Raw genomic sequence first — 26,719 nt, forward strand, 5'->3', positions numbered from 1 at the left:
CAATTCCATTTTCTTACTTTGCTCACCACAAATTCACCACGTGCTTGAGATGGGACCCTGACCATCCTTTCCTTTTTTCCCTGCTGTCCAAGATGGAAGCCTCTGCACGTTGTCTGACTATATAGCCGGCCATAATTGAATACTTGACTCATCAACACTTTCTTTCAACGCTCCATGTTTCTCCCTGATGAAAAGTATGTCATACATGTTTCCTGGACAGTTGTGAATTATCCAGAGAACTTACAGAAGTTCCCTTTCAAAGCCTTGAAGAGTTGCACTTCATTCCGTAGGTGTTTTCAAATGCACGTGCAAATGTACGTGCTAATGCACTCTCCATACTTGACCCCCAGTGAGCAGTACAAAAGTGAACAACTTGATAAATGAGATCTTTATGTTTGAGTGTCTTTAAGCTGTTCTAAATAAAGGAGGTGGCTCATTATGGTCTGTTCTGAGGACTCTATGGGGTAATATCACCTTTGTGATGCAAAACTATCCCAAAGAAGTAAGTTTGAGGTAGAGATAGCTTTAGGGCAAGAAATGGTTCCCATGTTCTTCAGCATTCCACCTGGCCAAATGGTGTGGTTTTAGCCACAAAGCAACTGCTTGTTTCATATCCGCTGAATGGTATCACCAAATAAAACTGAAAGAGGGTCACAGTAAATGCCTGTGCCTGATGGTGAGTCTTACTTGGTCCAGCAGATCTTGTCCAGTAGCTCCTTCATTGTCATGTTGTCCCACTTTTCGGCAAGGGGTGCCTTCCACGGGGCATCACTGGGAATCTACATTCAGAGGAGGATTCAGGGGAGAAAAAAATGCAATTTTCCACTTGAAATAACTATTCTGATAGTATTAAAAACTCTAACTTAAAGAAGGAAAATGCAAGTTTTCCAGATTCCCCCAAGAGTGGTTTTTACCGCTCAACCAACGTTGTCTGCGTAGCTTCCCTATTCACTCAGTCTATATTTAATTTATGAGAAGACTTCCTATACAATAAATGGAGGCTATGTTGTCATCAGGCTGTTTCCAAATATCAACTACAAAGTTACTGATTTAGAGACAACAATTCGTAAGTTCAGCCTCAAAACAGGAATCAGACAGCTGCACCAAATCATGTCACAATTGGAGTGTGTTTACTTATGAGTTGCAGGTTTGAGGATGGTAGTGACTCAAAGACCCAGAAGTCTTATTTGCTATGTCCTGACGATTTTCTAAATTAGAAACATCATCCAAGGAAGGCTGCATGATATAAGATCTTCCCCCTGACGCCATCAGCAGTATGGAAACACCAGTCTGTTGGACATCTCATTCTTTTAGAGGTTACATACAAGTTCATTCATACATCTCACAAATCTTTACTGAGAGTTACTATGTGCCATACCATGTGCTTGGCACTGGTGACATTTTCACTTTCTTTTTTTTTTTTAAATTTTTTTTGGGGGAGGGGAGGAGGTAATTAGATTTATTTATTTACTTAATGGAGGTACTGGGGATTGAACCCAGGACCTCGTGCATGCCAAGCATGCGCTTTACCACTGAGCTCCACCCTTTCCCCTCACTTTCTTTCTTTTAAGGACTAAACTTAAGAATGGAGAATACAAATGTTGTCAAAAGACAAAAATTCTTGATTTCTTTGACCTAAGTTTTAGGAAGCTTTACCTCTTGTCCCATATCATCCATCGTCCTCCAAAGGTTGTTGTGGTCTAGTAAGACAATTGGATTCCATATAGGTGGGAATATGCCCCTGAAGGGGTATGATTTGCCCTGCGAGAGACAAGATATTTTTAAAAGGAAACATTAACTACAATGTCAAAGTCGTTAAATATGCCAAGTCGTTAAATATCTGCAAGCGGAAACCATGTTATCAATCTGTGATAGACAGTGAAGTGTTTTAGTTCCTTGTGTCCTCAGAACCCAACTTAACTTTTTAGCATAAAGATTTCCAGCAAAATTCTCTGTTAGCTAAATAAATTTGCTGCCACACCAAACACAATAAGAAGGTTTTCCTCTGAAATTGGAACGCTTAACCAAGTAAAACTTAAATGCCAGTACAGGAGAGGGGTTACCTAAAGTAATGTCGTTTGCCAATGATACTTGCAAATATCTCAGCGCAAGGAGACCCTGTGTGCCTGGAAGATCAGAAAATGACAACTATAAATATTATACAAGTTAGAAGAGGATGAGAAACCAATTGCAGGAATGCAAGCATCTGTAAGAAAAGCCACGAAACATGGTCCAGCAAGCTTCCCCAAGGAATCAGATATGATAAGTCAACACAGGAGTTCCCAGAGATGGACAAGGTTAAAATAGAAAGAGACAACTTCAAGGCTCTCCTCGGGACATGTTTATACTACCTGGTTCTCCCAGAAGAGCAGGGATACCTCAACAGAAAGATAAACGGCATATTTCTCAAGGATTAATAATATGGCAGCCTATAAGTCATCTCTGGGAGACTAACTTGTTGGTGGCAGTTTAGGGACATGCACAAAAACCACTTTAGTTTCATTTGAAAACCTGAGTCAGAAGTCAGGCTGTTATAAAAAAAGAATGAAATAATGCCATTTGCACCTACATGGACGGACCTAGAGATTATCATAAGTGAAGAAAGTCAGACAGAGAAAGACAAATATCATATGATATCACTTATATGTGGAATCTAAAAAAAAAAAACTGATACAAATGAACTTACTTACAAACCAGAAAGAGACTCACAGACATAGAAAACAAACTATGGTTACCAAAGGGGAACGAGATGGGGAGGGATAAATTAGGAGTTTGGGATTAACATATACACGCTACCATATATAAAACAAACAACAAGGAGCTACTGTAGAGAACAGGGGACTATATTCAATAGCTTTTAATAACCTATAATGGAAAAGAATCTGAAAAAGAATGTATATGTTTATATATATATGCAAAACTGAATCACTTTGCTGTACACCTGAAACTAACACAATGTTGTAAATCAACTAGACTTCAATAAAAATAAATAAATAAATAAATAAATGTCTGAGCAGGGCTGGGCTAGGACCACAGAAGAAGGGATTCAGGATGGCTTTTGAAAGTCCAAAGCCCCGATTCAAACGGGCTCTGAAACTTGATAACTGTGTGACTACAGGCAAGTTGCTCAACATTTGTGTCTCTTATCTTTAGATGTGGAATAATGGTACCCATGTCACAGGGGTATTGTAGGAATTAACCGAGATTACACACAGCCAACAGGATGCACTCACTAACTGGAGGCAGCTGACAGTTCTGGAATCATGATGAATGTCCTGTCATTTACACAACCACTTCTTAGCCATGAATCCACGTCCACATTTTTGATTAATCTCCTTTGGGTAAATTCTTAGGCTCAGAATTCCTGGCATGATGATTTATGTTTGACTTTTTAAAGCAGACTTGCTGAAAACCAGCAACCCACTTGATTATCACATGGCCTTATCTCGTAGCCTGTGAGCCTCAGAGGGCTCAGTAGAAACATCTGAAGTCTACCTCCGCAATCCTCCCCCCACTCAATGAGCGGGCCAGTGGCTCTCAGAGACAGGCTGGCTTGGCGACACGTGCATCACTAACATCAGTTTCGATGCTCCAGATGTCCTGCTCTTCTCCTGACCCTGATTCTCTAGAGGCAAAGACCCGATTTCTGTCCCACCTGGGAAGCCCTTTTGCCCTCTTATTCCCCATGCAGACCCCAGCCTCTGCAGTAGGAAGAGGTGGCCTGGCCTTTCTTAGATCCAGCTTCTTGGCAGTGAGTTTTCCCTCTTGGAGCATCTCCTCTGCTGTTCATGGGCATCTTGCCTTCCTCACCGCGGGAAGCTGGAGCAGGCCACCGAGCCCTCTAGAACTCAATCATTTTTACAGCTATTGGCAAGGACGATGCTTGGGCCACAAACAAAATGGCAGGACCAAGTTGAACTTTTGATCTCTGTTTCCAGTTTGGAAGAAAAGAAATTTCATCTTCTTAATGGGTGAGGAGAGGAGGGAGCTCAGACTTAAGCAGATGGCTTTCTTCCTCTGTTCATGGGCTCACATTTCAAAGCCCCCGGAGCCTGGCGGCAACACTGTCTTCTGATGGCATCATCACATGCGCAAAGCTGGAGGGAGGGACAGACAGCAATGGCAAGGATTTGCGGACAGGCCAGCAGCCCTGTAGCCCAGGAAAGGTCTGGGATTGCCCATGTAGGGATAAATGGGGAAGATGGGGATGGTAGTGGCTGAGAAATTAGGCAAAGGCCTGCAGGAATAATAATAACAAAAAATAATGATAACAGCTAAGAGTGAGTGTTTCCCCAGTTCAGGCCTGGTTCTATTCACTGTGCATGTCTGGATTCATTCATCTTCACCGCCACCCTTTCAGATGGAGAAGCTGAGACACAGACAGGTGAAATAATTATCCTTGGCTCAAGGTCTCACAGCTCCTAAGTGGCAGCAGAACTGAAATTCAGACATTCGAAGGTCAATGCTCTTGATCGTGAAACTTCCCAGCCTGTGAATTATAATTACTGAACACAATTTGTCGGACATTAGGTTAACAGTGTTTAGTAAATTATTTATTTTAATCCTCACAATAACCCAGTGAGCAAACTGCTTGTCATATGTTTCACTTTACAGATGAGTTCTGAAGCACAGAGAGGTTGAGTAACTTGTTCAAAGGTCACACAGCTTGTACGCAGTGGGATACATTGGGTTAAATAAAATACACTATTAAACATATACAATTACAAAAGGCCACAAAGACCCTTGATTGTGGTGGATGTGTTCACTATCTAGATTGTGGGGATGGTTTCACAGGTGTATATACATGTCAAATTTCAAACTATACACCTTAAACACGTGCAGTTTATTATATGTTAATTACACCTCAATAATGGTGTTGAAAATTCTTTATTAGTGCCTCCATTGTTACCTGAGAGGATTAACAAAAGCTAATTTCACCTGTTTATTTTTTTTCACTGTGGCTATCAGAAATTTTTTAATGACATAGATCAACAAATATTTCCTGAACACCTCCTATGTACCTGTCACTGTCCCAGGTTCCAGAGGCACAGCAGTGAGGGACAACAGACAAAAATCTCTACTCTCCTGGGAGCTTACATTCTAATAGGTGTAAACAAAATAAACTAACCAAACAGAGGCTAAACAAAATAAAGAAGACAATCATGTAGTATATTAGAAGGTGCTAAGTGCTAAGAAGAAAAAGAGAGAGTGTGGTGGTTTGGGATTGATTGTAATTTTAAATAAATAAGGTGGTCAGGGAAGGCTTCACTGAGAAGGGAACACTGGACCTTCCATGGTGAGAAAAAAAAGGATTTAGATTATTCAGAGACAGCACTTTAGATTTTACATACCCAAAGGAGAAAGAAAAAAAAAGTGGGAGGAGATCACTTCAGCCCGAGGCCCCAGCAAATGTCCTGAGAAGGACCTTGTGGGTAACAGAAAGGAGGCCAGCTTCATGTTATCTCTTCTGCAGGGCTGGCTCTCAAGGTTGCCAGAAGGTGGCAGCCAGGGAGATGGCCTTTGCTCTCTGGTCAGGGAGTTTCCCTGATCTCAGCGGGTCACCCTCACCACCCATCATTGCTGCATCTGCCCTTGAAGGCTCTTTGCCTTCTAGATTCTAGCAGTGCAAACTTTGAACTCCTTTCTATGCCCAGCTTAAGACTCACTTTCTTCCAGAAGCCTTCGGAAATTCACCTCCCTTTCTCCCTTCCCCCATCAGTGCTCAAAACAAAGTTCACCCCATTTTGAGTCCTTACCCTATCAGCTTGTACTGGCCCATGTTACTTCGATATCATTCTCGAGGTATTCCACGTGGGTTTTCCTTCTTCCTCCAGCTACTTCAGGAAAAGAGACAATCATTTGCCTCCTTTCATATTAATGCTTAAGAGTGTTATATTTTCAATGGATGTTTGACAAGTGTTGGATGATTGGATGAACGGATGGATGGATAGATGATTGATTGAACGAATAATGCTATAGCTGAATGTATTTTTTAATTGAAGTACAGTCAGTTACAATGTGTCAATTTCTGGTGTACAGCATAATGTCCCAGTCATGCATATATATTACAGCTGAATGTTTGTGTCCCCCCTGCCAAGTTCATATGTTGAAACCTGCCCCCCACTGTGATGGTATTTGGAGGTGGGAGCCTTTGGGAGATGAATCATCCTCATGAATGAGATCAGACTTTCTTATAAAAGAAAGTCTGGAGAGCTTTGGCTAAGTGAGGACAGACACAGTGAGCAGACAGTAACACCAAATCTGCTGGTGACCTTGATCTGGGACTTCCCAGCCCCCAGAACTATGAGAAATAAATTCCTGTTGTTTATAAGCCACCCAGTCTATGGTATTTTGTTATTGCAGCCCAAACTGACTAAGGCAAACAGTGTCAAAATAAGAAGAGGCATTCTTCAGGGTCTGAGACAGAAGTCTGCCTGAATGTTTTTTAAACACAATGAAAATTAATTTCTTCTGGAAAAAAAATTAAAGTAAGTGTTTAAACTAGGAAGCTGAACGTTGTAATTCTTCCCCCGCAAAGACCTAATCCATATCTTTGTCCTCTTTCCTTTCATAATCTGTTGTAAATACACCAGCCAGTGGAGACAGGGGATTCCACAGGGGAGTGTTTCCAAAATTAGCCCATACATTTACCTCAAAGAAAGAGTGTGTTAAGAAGGATGCCGGTACATTTCCAGCTGTATCACATTGCAAACCATAGGGACATTCTACTGATGTCAAGAAGCTGTTTCCAAAGCAGAATAATGCCCACAGCTAAAATCAATTTTCCGGTGCCAATTTTTTTTCACTCTTTCAATTTGTAGACACGGAAGTGTTTATTTGATCAAATTAGCACAGGCACCTAAAATATCCCATTAAATAGCATCCATTTACTTAGGGCATGCAGTTTTGAACATTATCCAACATACACCAGCACTAGCAAAATTCCAGAGTTCCTTGGCCTTCAATCATGTGCTTCTCAAAAACAGAGACAGTTACCTAGCAGTTTTAGCTTTCCCAAGAGAAATCTTGGCTCAAATAAAAGGCTGTACCATCACAATGTTAGGGATTATAAAATTGCCAAAACCTTGAAGTGGTGGTCCTTGCCCTTCTCTGGGACAAGGACCCCCTGAAACTCTGTTTCAAACCATGTAATCTCTCCAGTAAAGTGCACACATACAAATTCTGTATATAAAGCTGGGGAGTGTAACTGAAACTTATCTTGGACCCTTTCCCAAGAGTCATGAATTAAAGGATGAGAAAACTTGATGATAATACCAAGTGTTGGTGAAATTAAGGAGCAACCTCTCATCTCCTGCTAATGGGAGGGTAACATAGTATAACCACTTTGGAAAAGTGTTTGGCAGCATCCACTAAAGATGCACGTGCACTTCTGACTCACTTCTAGGTAGATGCCCAAGAAAATGTTCTCCAAACACATACCCAAGAATGTTAAATGTCCATGAACAGTAGTTGGACAAATAAATTGAGTTACATCCCACAATGGAACACCATACAGCAATGACAATGAATGATCTACACCTATGCATAAATAAAGATCTAATGCTGTGTTCATCTGAAACCATGTGTAGAGGCCAGAGAAGATGCATAACAGAGATTAACGATGCCAAGAGGGTGGCTATGCTTTAATCACCTATTTGGAAGGTGTTCGTGATGAGTTCTTCATTTGTGAAGCTAGGGCATTGTCCCATGGTAATTAACCGAAATACCACCAAGTCTGTCTTAACATATAGATGGATTATTATTAGAAAAGACTCCTGCAGCCATTCCGAGGCCAGAGAGAGAGCTGCACACCCCAGTCCTTAAGCATCAGTGACTTTTAGAATTATGGGGTCCTTTGCATGAAACAAATGCTTAATTTCTAGATCATGCTTAGTAACAACTACCTTTTGGTAAGCACATACCATGTGAGTGGTACTTCTCATATATCATTTTTTCAAATTGAAGTACAGTCAATTACAATGTGTCAATCTCTGGCATACAGCATGATGTCCCAGTCATGTATCTACATTACATCATGTATCATTTTCAATCCTTACAAATATTTTGTGGAATAGGTACTGTTATTAACCTTATTTTTAACTAACAGCTTTATTGAGATATAATTCACATGCCATAAAATTCTTTTTTACTGGGGTAAAATAGACATAAGATAAAATGACCATTTTAACCGTCTTTAAGTATACAATGTAGTGCTATTAAGCACACTCACAATATTGGTACCACCATGACTACTTTCTATTTTCAGAACTTTTTCATCATCCCAAATAGAAACTTCACATCCATTAAACACTAACACCTCATTTCTCCCTCCCACGGGCCCCTGGTAACCTCATTCTAAGTCCTGTCTCTGTGAATTTGCCTATTCTACGTACTTCATATAAGCGGATTTTACATCTTACTTATTTCATTTAGCATAATATTTTCCAGATTCATCTATGTTGTAGCATGGCTCAGAATTTCATTCTTTTTTAAGGCTGACTCATATTCCATTGTGTGGATAGACTACATTTTATTTATCCATTCATCTATTGATAGACACTTGGGTTATTTTTGCTTTTGGGCTATTAGAATAATGCTGCATGAACATTTGTGTATTAACCCATTTTACAAATGAGGAGAGTGAGTCTCAGGATAAACAACTTTCTCAGGATCACCCAGCTAATGAAGGAGGTTCAAATGCAGCCATGCTTAAAGTCAAGTGTGTTCCTGGCACATGCCACCTCTCACCCAGCAGGAGATCCACGATCTGGATGGTCACCGGCGCTCAGGCCACAGCAGGCACCAACATGGCCCACCTCCTCAACGTTCCACTCCATCTGCTTACATGTTTTCATGACTTTTAAAGCCCTAAGCAAAGGATAGCTATCAAATTAGAACTAACACTGTATTTAGCTAAACATTGAATAGAATTAAAATTGTTTTACTGATAGGCTTGGACTGACCCAGGAAGAATCTCTAGGGATCATACTTTTAAGTGCTACTAACACTTGCACAATTTCTTTCATTCAGTAAAAACATATTTATTAACCACAGATCTGAGACATGCACCGTGTGATGCTCTGAAGACACAGAAATGAAGTAAGACATAGTCCCAGGCTCGAGGAGCTCTAAAGTCTAGTTGGAAAGGCAGGTCCATGGAAACAGAGTTACAGCACTATAATTATAACGTGGCACACAGCTGGCTTCATGGTGTCACCTGGCTACATGGCTGTGTATTGCCAAGCCCCCCCCCCAACCCAAATCTTTGGGCGGAGGGAGCTGTTTCCTGGAGGGCTCAGTCCGCAGGATTCAAGACTGCATCTATCTTACCCCAGACACCCCTATGCTTCTCCAGGCAGAGCCATTCTGGTAGCCAGGTGGCAAGGTCTACAAAAGCCCCCAAGAGGTTAAGCTTGGTCTAGAACTACTAAAGAGAAGAGCCATCTACCCAAAGGGTCGATGTGGTGGACACTGTGATAAGCTTGCCCATATCCCCATTCAGTAGACTTGTTACTGAGTGTTCCTGCCAGGCAGCAGTTGGCTCTTAGCCTCAAACCACTTTGCTCCAGGTCATGCCGCCTCCTCTGGGCAGCCCCCTTCCAATGACTGACCGATGTGAGGGTGTAGACATCTTGCCCTTCTGCCCCACTCTGGACAGTTCTGAAGTGTCTTCCTGTTTTCAGAATTCCTTGCAGGGCTGGCTGAGGCTTCCATTGACAATATATCACAGTTTGATTTCTCCTTCTGCCGGCTTCTGTCTTTTCCCCCTCCTATCCATGCCTGTTGATCCCCAGAGCATCCTCTAATAACCCTCCTGTGCGCTCATCTCCATCTCAGAGTTTGCTTCCTGGGAAACTCCACCACAACAGCCATTCATTGGGATGGGCACAACAGACTGTGGCAATGTCTAAAGAATCTCAATCCCAGGGCTCTGGGGTGGCCCAAACTGCATGGAAAATGTGTAGAACCAGGCACAATGGGACCTCATTTGAGAACAAGGGTGTTGCCTTTGGGCCAGATTAGTGAGCAGGTCCCAATCTTCTTCTCCGTGATCCTCACCAGAGCCTTGCTAAAAGAAATGAGGAATACAGCCATAGCTATTACAAACATCCTCAGAGAGGCTAACAGACCGACAGGAGGAAATTGAGAGGAGAAAGTCTATAATCAAATCTAAGCCCTACAAAGCAAAGCTTACTTTTACATCATAGGTCATAATTTTAAAATCCCATTAATATTCATGTAAAAGTTTGTGTCAGGAGCAAGAGTGAGTTTGCCTTCTTAAAAATGTCTCCAACAAACTTGTGGTTGCCAAGGGGGCGGGGGGTGGGAAGGGACAGACTGGGATTTCAAAATCTGTAGATACTGACAGGCATATGCAGAATAGATAAACAAGATTATACTGTATAGCACAGGGAAATAGATACAAGATCTTGTGGTAGCTCATGGCAAAAAAGAATGTGACAATGAATTTATGTATGTTCATGTATAACTGAAAAGTTGTGCTCTACACTGGAATTTGACACATTGTAAAATGACTGTAACTCAATTAAAAAAATGTTAAAAAAAATGTCTCCAAGGACCTGACACAAACAAACAAACTCCTATCATACGTTTTGAGTTATTTAAGAAATGACCTTGTAGTTAAAATCCACATGGTCTCCAAATTCCAGTAAATTTTAAACAAGTCTAAATATTGAAATTTTCCCATTTTTAACACTGTGAATGAAAAGTATCTCCTGCCATATCAGTAAACAAAGAATGTTGCAGCTATCAAGCCACCACAGCCATCCCCGACGGGGAGCCCCAAGGGAACTCACAATGGAAACAGGATGCCCGCCATCAAGCCCTCAGCCACTGCAGCCACCCCCAACGGTAACCCCTGAGGGGACTCCAGATGGGAGGGAACAGGATACTGGCCCTAGATGACTGAAGTGCATATCAAAGGAGTGATTTCAATAAACCCAGACTCTTGCATCTTCCCATCCATACTGAAAAGCTCAAAATCTCTTAACCTGAGATATCCGGGTTTTCTTTAATTAACAGTAATCTTTTGATGTTCCAACTACCTGGTCTTTGTTGCAAAAACTCCTGTATACCCTGGCTCCTCCCTTACCTCTTCGGAGAAGTCCCTTAGAGCTATCTGAGAGGCTGTCTCTTGAAGTCCTCAGAAAGTCCACTGAATAAAATGTAATTCTCAACTTTTAGATTGTCCGGGTTTTTTTGTTTGTTTTTTCAGTTGACAACATGCTCTGCTAGCTGTATTCACTTCTGTGTAATCATCAATTAGAGAAAAGATCATTTTGGTCTCACTAAAAGATGTCATAAAATCTTCCACAAATAATTTACACAAAAGATAGTTTTTCCAGCTCTAATATTATGATTTAATTAATAAATTCAATGTGGTTTTTCATAGGAAAAAATTGATAAAATTTTTGTTTAAGTGGCCGTTAATAAAGAGTTGTAAAATTGCATGTTTATATAGATATGTTACGGTTTGGAAAATTTTTACTTCAATAGTGTGACATTGTGAGAATATATACTTGGTCTTTGTCCCTAGTTCCTAGCACGAGAGCATCTAAAACCTTTGGAAATTCCTAAGTCATAGGGGTGAGAAGAATGTCTTTTGTTATTCATAACTAGCCCCTTTCGAACAAAGTCCTGAGTTTATGCTAATAACGTGACTCTTAGTGAGACCCTAGATAGCTTCAGGATGGGGGCTGGTTGCCAAGGGAACCAACCACATGACTAGAGGGTGGGAACTTTCAGCCCCACCCCAGACCTCCAAGGAGTAGCGGGGAGGAGGGCTGGATGATGCAATCACCAAAGCCCAATGATTTAATCAGTCATTGCTACACAATGAAACCTCCATAACAATCCCTAAACAAGGGAATTCAGAGAGGCTCCGTGTCAGCGGAGAACACAGCCATGTGCCTGAAGGGTGGTGCACCCTAGATGCTATGAAGACTGATGCTCCTGTGCTCAGGACCCTTCCAGACTTGGCCCTATATTCCTCTACATCTGGCTGTTCATCTGCATCCTTTATAATAAACCAGTAGTTATAAGTAAACTGTTTTCTCTGAGTTCTGTGAGCTGTTCTAGCAAATTTTCCAACCTGAAGAGTGTGTCATGGGAACTTCCGATTTATAGCTGGTCAGTCAGAAGTAGGGGAGGCCTGGAAACTGTGAAGTGGTGGCAGTTTTGTGGGACTGAGCCCCTAACATGTGGGGTCTGCGCTAACTTCAGGTTGTCAGTTGTCAGAATGAATTGAACTGGAGGACACCCAGTTGGTGTCCACTCAGTTTAAGATTTGGTTGGTGTGGGGGAAAAAAATCCCCACACATCTGGTGTCAGAAGAATTGTGAGTGAAAAATAGATCACAGTAAGACATAAAGTGATTTTTAGGTGACTGAATTGTAGGGCAGTAAAGAAATAAAACCAAACATGATTCGCCTCAGCCAAAAAAGGGACACTGGCTTAACCACAATCACGGCAAACCCTTATTTAGAGTGCTCAAACTGTTACAGAAATGACAGGCCAGCAAGAAACAAGCACCACTCGGAGGGTTGGAGTACTCAGATGTATTACGCCGGCGGGCTCAGAGGGGCTTCTGCTCCGAAGCTCTGAGCGCCTCCAAGACGTGCGCATGGGGTTTTATAGGGTAAAGTACAAGCTTGGGGGATTCAGCCAATAGGCATGGAACAGCTTTAGCAGCATCATCATCACAAAAGTGGGGGCAGGGAGGCAGCAAACCAACATTCCAAAGCCAGATACGTATCTTTGAAAACCCAGCTGGCTAGCAAAAAAACATGAACAGCAAACCAACACTAATTAACCTAGATTTACAAGTTAGTCCAGCAGAACTCAGATCAGTATTCCAATACTTAGATTTGTGAGTTATCTTGTTAGTCCAGCCCAGCCCAGCCTCTCCTTCACATTCCTAGACTTGTGAGTTACCTTGTTAGACCAGCCCGGCTTTTCCTTCACAAAACAACAGAAATCACTTGAAAAGGATCCATTTTAACGCCCACATACATGTGATTAGAGGTGAGAAAACAGCCTGCAATGTTGAATAACTAAGTAACCATGTGAACTCAAGCAAACAGCTTCCACTGTCTGGCTACTGTCTAATGTGGATGTAAATAGAACCGATGTCATGATGTCATTGCCGGCAACCAGTGGGAAGATGCATATACGTCTCATAACAGAGTGCCTCGTCCAGAGCAAACATGTAAACACCGACTAATATCATCACTACTGTCCCTACACTTTTCTTTCCACAAAAGGTATTGCCAACTGTCATTTAGAGGCTGAGAGCACTGGCTCAAGATACATACTGATTCTAGGACCTCAGGTAAGTTACCTTACATGGCTGACACTTCCATCATCCTTAACGTGTGGATAATAATACCTACCTCCAGGGCTGAAGCAAGGGTTAAATGAGATAATATATAGAAAGTGCTTCAAAGGATGTGCTTGTCATTGTTATTTTAATAAATACCACAATGCCCCTTTATAAACACGTCTTGAGCCTCCCATGACGGGAGGCTCTCCAGACCCTCTAGGGGAATTGCACCCTGTGAGCTCAGGGACAACTTTGTAGCAGAAGGTGCAAAAGCTTCCTGCCCTCACAGCATCACTCAGCCTGCTGGGATTTTTACCAGCAGACAAAATCAATCTCCAAACTGCTCACCCCAGCACACCCTTGTCAGGGAAGGCGCTCATCCGGTCACCTTCTCTGGCAAGTACTCTCTGAACCTCCGGACCTAGAGCCTGAACTCCAGCCTCAGAGAGCAGCTCAACTAATCCCAAACAACTGCACCCCTTCCCTAGCCCAACTGGAGCCCACTGCGATCACAGGTGCCAGATGACAGGTGCATCCCTTGTCTTTCAAAGATATTATCTGAATGCTTTTGATGTGCCCAAACGACATAGAGTAATGAGAAGATGAAAAATCACTTTGTAACTTGGGCACAGACAACATAAAAGGGGAGAGAGACAGGGAAAGAGAAAGAGATTAAGACTTTTAAAATAAATGATTTTTCTCAAAATGGGGTTTTGGGGGCCATTATTATCAATTGTTAATTATCATCATCTTTGGGTTACCAGACTGTCATTTTGAAATCTGAGGATTTGTGATGATCTCAGTCTAGAAAAACTGTGTCCAAAAAGTAAATGATCAAAAAAAAATTGCCCTCCTGAAGGGTTTCTCTACCACATAAGACTTTTTTTAAATGGTAAAAGTACCTGATATTTATAAAGTCATTTGGTATATTATATTTAATTTTCACGACAACCCTGGGAGGTGAAAAGTAATAGTCCCACTTTACAGACTAGGAATTGAGGCTCTAAGAAGCAGTAAATTACATACCCGGGATCCACAGTGAGTTTACCGAAAGCCCGGGGCGTAAACAGAGGGCTGTGACTCCAGAGTGAGTCTGCCTTTCTTTACAGAGAGGTCCTCACAAGATGGAAATTCATAGCCTTGAATGTACCCAACACAACACATATTCTACTTTCCAACGAATAACTCACCCAGTTCCAAAGTCAGCCACTGATTAATGCCGGTAAACATACCAACTTTCCACTCCATAAATTATTTGAGAGAAAATGTTTACTTTCTCTAATGGTACAAACCAAAATGATGATTCACTTGGATGAGTCAGAAGACTCCCTCCAAAGAAATCCAATGCTTTGAAATAGGAACGCCACTTTGGAATAAATCAAAAGAGACTTTATGCATAAATAGAAAGTTTCCTCTGCCCCAAAATGAGCTTTGCTGCTATGAGCTTTAATCCCCGGTGGTGGAACGGTGTTGATTTAAGGAAGTCATTTGTTGCGGCAGTAAGAAGTATGCTGAGCAGATTCCAATCAGAGGAATATTCTGGGGTCTAGGAGAGAAGCGACATCTCAGGAGAAACCTGGAGTGAGAGTCACACGAAGGAAGAGGCAAGTCTTGTGAATTTTACATGCAAGACAACTCGAAGACATTTTAAGAGAATTCAAACTTTACCAACTTTACTGAGATGACAGGAATATCCCAGAGGCATCTGCTTCTTTGAAACAATTCTTTTCAGAGAGAAAGTGTTTTCAAAGAAATTCACTTAAGGGGTACTTTTGATCAACACCCAACTGCTTAAAAAAGCCCACCACCGCAAAGGAGAAGTCATGAGCAAGAAGAAGGTGGGTAAGAGAAATAAGGACTGTGATAGGCAAGCAGCATAATTACCATCATCACCACCACCACCATTGCCATCGTCACCACCACCATCACCACCACCACCATCATCATCAAAGTGGCTAACACTTCCTGAACATTTGCTGTGTACCAGGGACTCTTTCAAGGATTTAAAAATTTAATTCATTTGTCTCTTAACAATCCTACAAGGATGTGCCCATTTAGGCACAGAGAGGTTAAGAAACTTGCCTCAACTCACACAGCTAATAAGCAGTGAATCAGAAATTCAAAGTTCCTCTGGGTTCTAAGCCTACGATACCAATCTCTATATCATTACAGATGGGTTGGTGGTTTTATTTTTTGACTTTCTCCTCAAATACACTTGATGACATCTATCTTTCAAGGCTTTGAGGAACTTTAATACGATAATGTTAACATATCTTCAAGCTGCTGGAAGATATTAGCCAAAGACCACTGGGACAAAGGCTATTTCTTCATAAGTAAGAGAGATACCCTTTAAGATGTACATAAGATGTATTCATGGCTTCTGTTAAATGTATAAGCATTTCTCTTTCTTCTTTTGGACATTATTTTCAATTATCTTACTTTTTCCATCTTCAAGCCTATGTATTTATGCTGAGGAAGTCTGTCACCATAAAAGTATTTTCTCTTTCTTTGCTCTGTACCATTCAGACTCACTCAGAATTAATCTATTAACTCAGAAGGTTTCTAAAATACCTCTAACATCATTCTTATGCATAGCTTCAATTGTAAAATTCCATGCAGGGATATGGTCTCCTATGATTGTTTTAAATTCCAAAGCGGCCCACAGGACGCTAGCTAACTTACGTTGACCTGAGAGAGGTTTAAACGATGACCATGGTAATAAGAAATGCAGTATAGGCTAGTTTCAAAATGCTTCCCTTCAAAATTATTGAATGTCTGCTGACAACCCTTATGTTTCCTAAATGTACACATATCAGTGTGAGTAGAATGCTATGCGCATCGGAGCTGGAGGGCAGAGCAGGAGCCTGAGAACACTTTCATCACCACTTAACGAAACGAAGTGATATAACTAATTGTGATGACAACATAAGGCTTCATAACGTGTGTGGAATGTCACTTTTATGAGAAGCTCGCGGGTTGAACGGGCCACATATTCTTAAAAACCGTGATAATATACGGCATTTTTATTTTAGCAAGCTCTTGATTAAATGTCTGAATGATGCAAGGGGATTGGCCCTTCACAGGAAAAGATGTATTCTTTTGTATCTACCCCAAAGAAAGAGCAGTGTGGTGGCTGGGGAGAATTGACACCTGTGAAGAAGAAATATACACATAACCAAGTGCTCATGTGTCTACATGTGCATGTGTGCTCCCCCTTCAACAAAGTATCTGTTTGCTCATGAGCCAACTTCTGTAGGACATAACTTTCTTTTATGAAGGGGGAGGTAATTGAGTTTATTTATCTATTTGTTGAATTAATTTTTTAATAGAGGCACTGGGGATTGAACCCAGGACCTTGTGCATGCTAAGTGTGCACTCTACCACTGAGCTATACACTCCCCCACCCTTAGAACATAACTTTTAAAATTAAAATCAGATCACGTTACTTCTCTACTTAAAAACCTTCCAATCTATTCTGGTATCACCCGGAGTAAAAGCCAATGTTCTCATTTGTTTTTTATTTTTAAATTATTTTTTAGGGGGGAGGTAACTAGGTTCATTTACCTATTTGTTTATATTTAATGGAGGTACTGGGGATTGAACCCAGGACCTCATGCATGCTAACCACGCACTCTACCACTGAGCTATACCTTCCCCAAACCAAAGTTCTCATAACTGCTCACAAGTCCTCTGCCATCGAGAGTAGGATGCTACCTCTCTGACCTTCCTGTGTGGTGCCGGGCTCGCACGTACTGGCTCTGGAGAAGCAATTGGGCTCCTTGCTTCCCATCTCCACGTGAATCAACGATAAGTGGGTAGGTTGACCTGAGCCACTGTGTAGTATTTACACCATGCAAATCCTACAGATGAGGGTTAGGTTTTTATTGAAATGTCACCTCCTTGGTGAGGCCCTACCTGACTATTGTGTTTGGAATTAGATCCCATTCTCTCTCACCTCCCATTCTTTGTAAGCACTCAGAACTTTCTGATAATATATGTATTTTTCAAATACGGCTGAGCAGACGTTTTATTACGCATTGCTTTAATATACATGGGAGATTTAACAGATCTGGTTAAAAAGTTCCAACCCTTTGTAGAAATTATTAAATCTTGACATGGGAAAAGCAACAGACTTTAAAAGCCAAACAGAACTTTGCATAATTCCACAACTTGGTGGTTAACTGATTTTTAACTCTAACACGTATTTGAAAATCAACTCATATGCCCATTAGAGTTGAGAGTGTTAAATTTAAAATGGACTTTTTTTTTTTAAAGTTTCAGATAACGTGATATAAGAATTTTGCTATATTGGAGTTAACTTAATTTGAAGAAAATTCATATTTCATACTTTTTTAATTTTGCATTTTGCATTTCTTGATTGTGCCTGTTACTGCAAGTTAAAAGCAATATAAAATCAAACATGGCTAATTCTAATTCTATTTTAGGTAGATAAGTTGGTTTTCTATATATTTTGTTTGTTTTTTGTCTGTCCTACCCAGCTCACATGTACGCTTCATGAGGGCAAGGATTTTGGTATATTTTCTTTGCCTCTGTATTTGTAAGTTTATTTGTAACTTAACTGTGGACAAGGAAAATAGTCTTCGGTTGTGGAATTTTGGTGGGAATAGAGGTGTATGTGTTGAGATGGGAGTGGCCCACCTGGTTTCTTGACATCGGACGAGGTAGGCACTGGATTTCCTGTAGGACTAGATTACTTCCAACTAAAATATTTCACTTTTGCCCCTAACAACAATACCAAATTAAAATCTGCCCAATTGTTCCCTAAAAGGGACAGGCTCACATAGAATAGGCAAGGACCCATTCTTTCAGTCATTCACACAAAACACCTTTACCTAAAGCCAGGTCCTTATCCAAGTACTGGAGATCCTGTGGTAGACAAAATAGAAAAAAAAAAAATTCTGTCCTCATGGTGCTTACATTCCACCAGGAGAAGGCAGATGGAAAACAAATGCATCTCAGATATGATGTTAACCATTTGTTAGTGCATTGAAAAATCAATAAAGCAGGGGAGGGATAAATTAGGGACTGTAATAGAGAATACTAGGTGGGGTGGGAGAGGCTGCTCCTTAAGGTGGGGTTACCAGGGAAGGTCTCTCTGAGGAGATGCTATTTGAGTTGAGACCTGAGAAAAAGCATTCCAAGTGGAGGGAATAGCAATTACGTTTGGGTTATCTATTGATGCATAAAGAGATAGCCCATGTCTTAAAAAATGGGTTCTGTGAGTTGACTGGGCTCAGCTGTGCAGTTCTTGCTTGAGGTCACTAGTGCAGCTACATCAGAGATGGGCTGGGGCTGGAGTCATTTGAAGGCTTGACTGGGCTGGACATCCAAGATAGCTTCACTGCCAAGTCTAAGGCCTTGGAAGGTAAGGCTGGAAGGCTGGATTCAGCTGGGGCAGGAGACCAGAGTACCTATATGTGGCTTCTCCAGCATAGTGGTCTCAAGGTATTTGGACTTCATACATGGTGTAACTTAAGGCTCCAAGAGTGACTGTTCCAAGACAGAATTGGTACTGCCAGTTCCTTAAGGCCTGGACCCCAAACTGGAACAGCATCATTTCCACCATACACTACTGGTCAAATCAGCAACAGTGCCCTCCCAAAGGAAGGGGGCATAGAACCCACCTCTCCTTCCCCATGAGAGGGGCATCAGAGAATATGTGGCCATCTTTAATCTGCCTCAAAGTGCCAAAGCCCTGGGGTAGGAGTAAACTTGGCATACTAGAAGCCAGAGTGGCTGGACTAGGAGGTTGGAAGGGGCATATCATGTAGGGACTTGTAAGCCATAATAAAAATTGAGTTTCATTCATTCTTCTACTTTATTTTTTATTGCTTTTTTTTTTTTCCTTCTAGGGTTCTGCAGTCAAGAAACCTTAACTCCAGCCTGGATACATAGAAAAGATGTCAACAGTGATCTGGGAGAAATGCCTGGAAGTAATAAAGGAGAAATATAAGGTCCTTAAAATAGCAGCAGTACAAAGATTCTGGCCTTAGAAAGAGAGGTAGCAGCTTAAAGCAACCTGTTGTTTTTAGACAGACTCTCATCCTTTCTAATCCAAAGGATCAATGTCATTAGGTATCATAATGACCCTCTTCAACTGCCAAAACATCTACTCTACATAGGTCACCCTTAAATATTTTATCTTCTCTTTTCTGCCTAAAGCATGAAGTGATACATAAAGCAATGCTTCTTCCGACTATATTATGTTTGCAATGGAAAGATGAAATGAACATGAGATTCGTGTATGGCTGTCTCCTCATATTTATCTGGTATAACAGAGCTCAAATTAATAATTCTCAAATTAAGAATGAAATGAGAAAGTTCAGTGTCTCTCAACAGCCTTTGACTTAACCGAATGGAAAGTTCATGTCAGTGGCCTCGGTGGGCTCCTAACACTGCTAGATTAGGTGGCTCTTGGGAGTATTAAGTATTGAGTATCTGAGAATTGAGTTAATGCAGATCAAATGCTTAGCATGGTGCTCTGCATACATTGAAATCTCAAAAGGTATTGGCTATTGTTGTTACTAAATTCAATTTTGAACTGAGTCTCCAGGAACCACAATGCACAGATATGTTCGGTTCAACGTGAGAGCCTAAACTATAGGTGACGATGAATTGGGATTTTTTCCCTTAGTTTGCACGTGACCAGACGCTGTCTGTAGCAGTGGCTCTTAACATTTGCCAACTTAAAGAAGGGGAAAACAGTAAATGTCAACCGTAAAAGGCTCCAGGTCACTCTGCAGCCCTTTCGCTTAGAGTTTTGCAGGGAGCATGTGTGCAAAAAGATGAAGGGAGTAAATAAGCATCTTCTGTTGAACTATAGCCTCATCGTCTCTACAACTCATCACTTGCGGGAATCTTCCTTAACTCTATTTTAAGACAATAATCATTTATAACACTTTGGGCCAGTTCTGTGGTTTCTCCCAAGTCATAGTCAAGGATAATTTAACAACTTTATTGAAATATTGCCACCGTACGAAAAGTACTTATGCTCTCCCTAAAGTAATTTCCTTAAATTTATTTAGCAATGCCCTTTAGGTTTTGAAAAGTCTCCAAAACATTGTCTATGGCAGCATCTCTGACCCCCTCAACCTCATTGAGTTCTAACTTGCTCGCTGCCTCATGAATGAAAATCTCAGGGACATGGTATCTCCCTGGGGACCTAGGAGAGTATTCAAAAAGGGATTCAAAGCTGGTTTGCCCTTAGGAAGCAACAGGCACATAAGGAATCTCACTTATTTCCAAGTTCTTTGCGATACCAGATAATGAAGTTGTCAGAATAAGTGAAATTAATGTATGCCATAATGTTGGGCTTATGCTGTAAGATCTAGAAGTGTTTTATACAGGTTTCTAAAAAGCTGAAGATGGATTAGAAATACTTGCAAAAATGCATAGAATCTGCTTACCTTTTAGGCCTCTTTTGTTCTGTACAGTAGCCACTAGCCATATGAGGCTAAGAAAACTTAGTATGGGGCTAGTCCAAATTGAGATGTGCTGTAAGTATAAACTACATTCTGAATTTCTAAAGCTTAGTACCAAACAAGAATGTAAAATGTCTTCTTAATAATGTTTTATATGGACTACATGTGTTTTTGGTTTTTGTTTGTTTTTTTGGGGGGGGTAATTAGATTTATTTATTTATTCATGTAATGGAGGCACTGGGGATTGAACCCAGGACCTCATGCATGCTAGGCATGTGCTCTGCCTACTGGACTACATGTTCGGATGATAATATTTTGGATATCCTGGATTCAATAAAATATATTATTAAAATTAATTTCACCTGTTTCTTTTTACTTTTCAAATACAGCTACTAGAAAATTTGAAAGGACATATGTGACATCTTACATTTCTGTTGGACAGCGCTGCTTTAGGCCATTTTAATGAATATTGCCAGATTTCACATCAAAAATGAGGAAAATGAATGTATTTTGAGTCTCTGAACTGAGATGATTTAGAGATTAGGAAACGGACATGCCCACTGTCTCCTGACAGCTCTCCAAAGTATTACCACTGCCATTTAATAACTGGAAGGAAAGGGTCTCAACTGGGCCAAATGATCACCACATATGCGGGATCTGAAGACATCAGAGTAGAGCTGAAGGAAATGTACAAGATAACACAGCTAAGAAAGGGGGGGGGTTAATTTCTCTTTTCTATTATCTATTTACTGTTTGTCTGGGTGTGTGAGTCTGTGCAGCCAAATGCTGATTTCCTAAGCCCATTAGTAATATGGGAAACAAATAAAGAAGGGAAGACTGTATTTAAAAGTAGGAGAAGTTCTATTTTGGTGTATAAAGAGCCTACAAAAATATTTTCAGGATGAGTTTATTGGCCTGGTTCTCTTTCGAAAAGAATTTGTAAAGCTTTAAACTATCTGGTATCTCACCATTTAAATTCTTCCTTCGTAGTAAGAATCTTCTGAGCCTATTAGAAAAGTTTGTTTTCGAAAGTAAACAGACTCTATGAGAACATCCTTAGTATGTCCAGTGTATCCAAGCAGCCTTCTTGGTGAGAATAATGTTGATCAGTGTCTTCTGTTATTTTTCTCTCTTTCAAATCTCAAAGCACTAAGCAGGACAGGTACAAATATCCACCTTTTGCAAGTGGGGAAATCAAGGCACAAAAGCATAAATAACATGACTAAGGTCATACAAAAAGTCAATGATGAAGTGTGTGTGCAGAAGACACTGGGAAAATTCTGCAGCTCAGTAATACCAGGATAAGAGCCTTTGAGGTTCTGCATCCAAACAGCTGCTTTGGGATCTAGACTGTCTGAACTCAAAGGGTCGAAGCTAAGTCACTAAGCCTGGCTGGAAGCAGTTTGGTTATTGTTAATAGATCTGTAACCCAGGAGACTGCTGCCTACGCAGGGGAGAATCACAGAGATCTGCTGGAAACACTGGATCTTACCTCTTCTCATAGATCATGAGCTCTTAAAAGTAGAGTCTGTGCATAAAAAACAAACTTATGGTTACCTGAGGGGAAAGAGGGCGGAGGGCTAAATTAGGAGTTTGGGATTAGCAGATACACACTACTATATATAAAAGAGATAAACAACAAGGTCCTACTGGATAGCACAGGGAACTATAGTCAATATCTTGTAATAAGCTCTAATGGAAAGAATATGAAAAGTAAATTCTGTGTCTAATTACATTTTTCAAAATAGAAATGAGAGGAGCTCTTCACAAAAAGTTCAAGCAGTACTGAAAAATACAATGAAGAAGGCAACAAGTTACCTCAAATCATACCATTCAGGTTAAGAAAAAATTAGTTATAACATATGGTTCATTACCTTCCAGACCTCTTTGTAAGCATCTGCAACATAGAAAGATGGATGGATAGATGGGTGGATGGATGGATGGTTGATATGGATGGACAAATAAACAAATCAATGATGGAGAGAAGGAGGAAGGAAGAAAAAGTAAGGAGGGAGGAAAGAAAGGGCAAAGAAAGAAATATAAGTATCTGAGAATTAAATTATACTATATTTGCTATTTTTAATGACATGAATGTACTTGAATTTCATGGAGGAAACATAAGTGAAGGGAACTGAAGGAAGGGCTCAACTTCAAATAAATGCTGCATAGTCCCAAGAGATATTAGTTTCTGAAAGAGCTCTGTAGCATAAAGTTAAAAGATGATAAAAAATCATTAAGAGATTTGAGTCTTTGTTTCTTTATTAGCTACAAGTATAAGGTTGGTATAGACTGATTCCATACTATGAAGGAAGATGTCAGTAGCATTCACCTTTCTAATGCCGCTTCCTTTCTCCTCTTCCCCACATTCTGATTTTATAGATTATGTGATTTGTTTACCATAGAAGGGCTTTTAAAAAAATCTGTAGTTCATTGTGCACTACAATTGTAATTCTTCCAATTTAAATCTTTATTTAAACATTTAATGTTTGGTACCAATTGCATCAAAGCTTATCTATTCTTGAATTTTTATTTGAACTCATCATTTGATGATACCTTGAAGTGGAGAACTAATATAACAAAAATTCTAATTGTGTGCCATTAGCTTAGTGGGCAGGATGCTGGTAGCCAGAAAAGAGATGTCACAGGATTGAAAGATAGAGAAAGTGGGAGAGCATTGGCAAAACTGTCACATGGACGACCTGGAAAGGCAAACCAAGTTCTTACGGACCTTGAAATGCTAATCAAAACTGTTGCAGTGTTAGTGATTGTTGCCTTTTACTTGTAATACGTTTGCTTTCAGCAATGATGTAGCCCTGGGACTGAGCAGCCAGGATTAGAAACCTTTCCTTGCCGTCAACTCTCAAATTTTACCTCTAGGGCTACTGTCTTTTCCTGGTTCAATTGTGGCATGGAGATTTTTTTTTTTTTTTTTGCTTTATTTGGTCATTTTTCCTTTTTTTGTTCATTTCTTTTTATATTAAAAGAAAACTCTTTGATCCCACAAATCCCACACTGACTTTACGCCAAACTGTTTCAAATTCAATTATTTAGCCCTATGCCTTGCATAGTAGGAATCTATGTTAGATGTATAATACATGTGAGATGATTTGAATAGAGTGTTGAAACTTAATTAATAGAAACTGATTGGCAAAATGGCCACTCTATTACAGAATGTTCTTATTACAGAATATTATGCATCTATTTAAAATGGTATCTGTAAAGAACTTTTAATGACATTAGAAAATACTTGAGAAATATTCATAAGCAAAAAAGCCAACTTGAAAACTTTCTTTATGTGAAAGTATGAAAATGTAAAATGATTATAAATCAATAAAAAGTTAAAAAAAAAGAACCCAAGAATGTCAAATATAAACAAACTATGTTCTCTGTGTTGGAGGGAGCGCACAATCTTCAAGTACAAATAACAGACTTCTCCCTACTTTCAAACAGGTTTCTACAAAATGTAATTAAGAAAGTGAGGAGGATGCAGGGCTTCGGAATTGTAGTCAATTGCAGAAAATTTTAAGGAAAGGAGGATCTTGAATTGGATTTTTTCACGATGTGAGAGTGTAAGTTGGGCAGGAAGGAAGCAGGGCAAGCCAGATGCTGGGGCTCAAGGAAATGACAGGAATTCTCCCATCTGGAGGACAGTGAGCTGTTTACTGTGTATCCTTAGCACCTCAATTCATGCTCTGACCCCATCACTTCCTGCCATATGCAATTAATCTCTTTAGCCTTTACATTCTCACCTGTCAAATGGGGCCAAAACTTCTAGTTCACAGCCAAATACATTCTAGTTATTTGGGACTCATATTTGTGAGGTCCAAATCACATATCATGTGTGAAAGTACTTGGAAGGTTCTAGATGTCCATACCAGAGTATTATTTATTGGTTGAAGCAGAGGGCAAGAGAAAGATGTGGGCTCCATGACAGTGTAGCAAGGTAGGCTAACAGATTTTCAGCCATCCTGTACTTCCTGCCAATCCCTACAGGCTGCTGAAGATTCGACCTGTTACATGATCACCCTTATTAGTCATCACCCTTTGATGAGCTGGGCCCCTGTCATTGTATCTCCTTTGGACTGCTTGGCCATATCCCATGATGACATGGTAATTAGATGCTATAAAAATTTCCCAGCAGATTTAAGCTCCAGGCTTGTTTCCTCTTATGAATTTCACCATCATAACTGAATTCTATATATTCTCTACCCTCTCCCTCCGGTATAATGTAAAACCAACACTGTGTGAATCACAACTCTAGTCATTGTTAAGTTTATCCAGATGTGTGTGTGTGTGTGTGTTTGTACACAGGGAGCATGTTTACTGATTTCATTACATTTTAAATTCTAAAAGGAAACCTTGAAGATCTAGAATAAATTCATCTCACATCCCAAAATATTGCTCCACATCCAGTCATTGAAAGGATCATTTTCAGCAAATTATTAGGTGCCAAAAAAATCTGCCTGTATTTTCTAAAGAACACAAATGAACACTTCGGTTTCCAGAATAACTTAGCATAAGGTCAGAATGATCACTAGACAAGTGGGTTTTACTTGCTGAAGAGGACATTACTATTCTGCATTTTTTTGGGGGGGAAAAAAATCTCCCATGAATACAAGACATATTTGTTTCCAATAATTAAGACATGAAATGGAGTGGGGGTGGGAGTGGAAGAGGTTCATAAAGTCCATCCCAGCTAGGGAAGACTCTCAGAGCCAGTGAGCTCTGTGTGGCATGTATGAAGTTCATGTGAAATGGGCAACTATTCCTGGGTGAAATACAAGAGTTGATTATCTAACTGTTCCTAGAGACTCCTGTCACCATGAGACAAGCAAGTGCTGCCTAGACTTTGATCCAAGCTCCTCTGGATTAATCGGATCGGAGGTAGAGGCATGGAAAAGGGGATACTAACAGCCTAAAGAAGACTGGACGCTCCTTGTCTCCTGATTTCTGGGAGATGCCGAGGTCCTGCACCATAGGACCGTTTCTGTTTGCAAATGCAATTAACATATGAATATTTTAGTTTTCAACATTTCACCTCTAATTCTTTTGCTGTTTCCCCACGCTGAGAGGCAGTTTAGCCTTGCAATCGCTTCCAAGAAGTTCGCTCAACTGTTCTTGTCAATAGAGATCTACTCTCAGCTCTCTGCCTTTGTGTGCTTTTTTGTCCTGTATTTTTCACTGGCTTTTAGAGTTCTCAGCAAACCGAAGGGCTGTGCCACATGGTACCTCCCCCATGAGGCTGTCTGAACAACAGCAGTAACAGGTGGGCAGTATATTTGAGAGATGGTGCCTCATTCATGTACCTCTTCAAGCATTAGGGTTGACCACATACAAAGCAAGAGGGACTTTGACAGTCAGCTTGACTTCTGCCCTCTGGGAAACACACTAAGACCAGAGCATCTTTTTTCCTCCATTTCTCCAGATAGCTGAAGTTTGGAAATGATTATCAGCGCACAGTTGGGCTCTTAAGTTTGTCACGCTCCATCTTTACATTCACCCAACTCTTTAACAGTTCAGCCTTTGGGCCTAAAGCAGTTTCATGCATATTTTGACTAGAATCTAGTTTCCAAATTTCAGACTTATAAGAGCTTCTGAGACAGAGGAACTTAATTTGCCGATAGCCTGAATTGTACTACGCTTAAGAATGTTCTCTGACTCCTTCAAGGTAAGAATCCAAAAGAACAAAAAATAACATCAGAATAACCACAGAGATGTGTGCATGCTAACAGACACACACACGCACACACACACACACACTCACATGAGATGAAGGAGGAATAGGCATAAGTCAGAATAGAGCAAGATTCCTTAACAAATTATTACTTTTTGTCTTTTAAATTATGAGATAGTCCCTAAAAGGGAACCATTTTTTTTCCAGGTCACTTCCCAGGCATGCAAACAGCCACCTTTTAAACTCGACTAGCAGAAATCA

At 40.4% G+C, this 26,719-nt stretch overlaps 1 protein-coding gene across 1 annotated transcript in view; it reads right to left on the reverse strand.

The window, feature by feature from the left end:
- Positions 1-26,719, reverse strand: part of MAOB (monoamine oxidase B) — an 89,843-nt gene that overhangs the window by 22,188 nt on the left and 40,936 nt on the right. Inside the window, exons 4-5 of the mRNA XM_074359929.1 lie at positions 1,657-1,761; positions 688-779 (exon numbers count right to left, since the gene is read on the reverse strand). Of these exons, the coding sequence (XP_074216030.1) occupies positions 688-779; positions 1,657-1,761 (197 nt within the window). The remainder of the gene's footprint in view (positions 1-687; positions 780-1,656; positions 1,762-26,719) is intronic.

Source organism: Camelus bactrianus, chromosome X, assembly GCF_048773025.1.
Source record: "Camelus bactrianus isolate YW-2024 breed Bactrian camel chromosome X, ASM4877302v1, whole genome shotgun sequence".
Lineage (NCBI taxonomy): Eukaryota > Metazoa > Chordata > Mammalia > Artiodactyla > Camelidae > Camelus > Camelus bactrianus.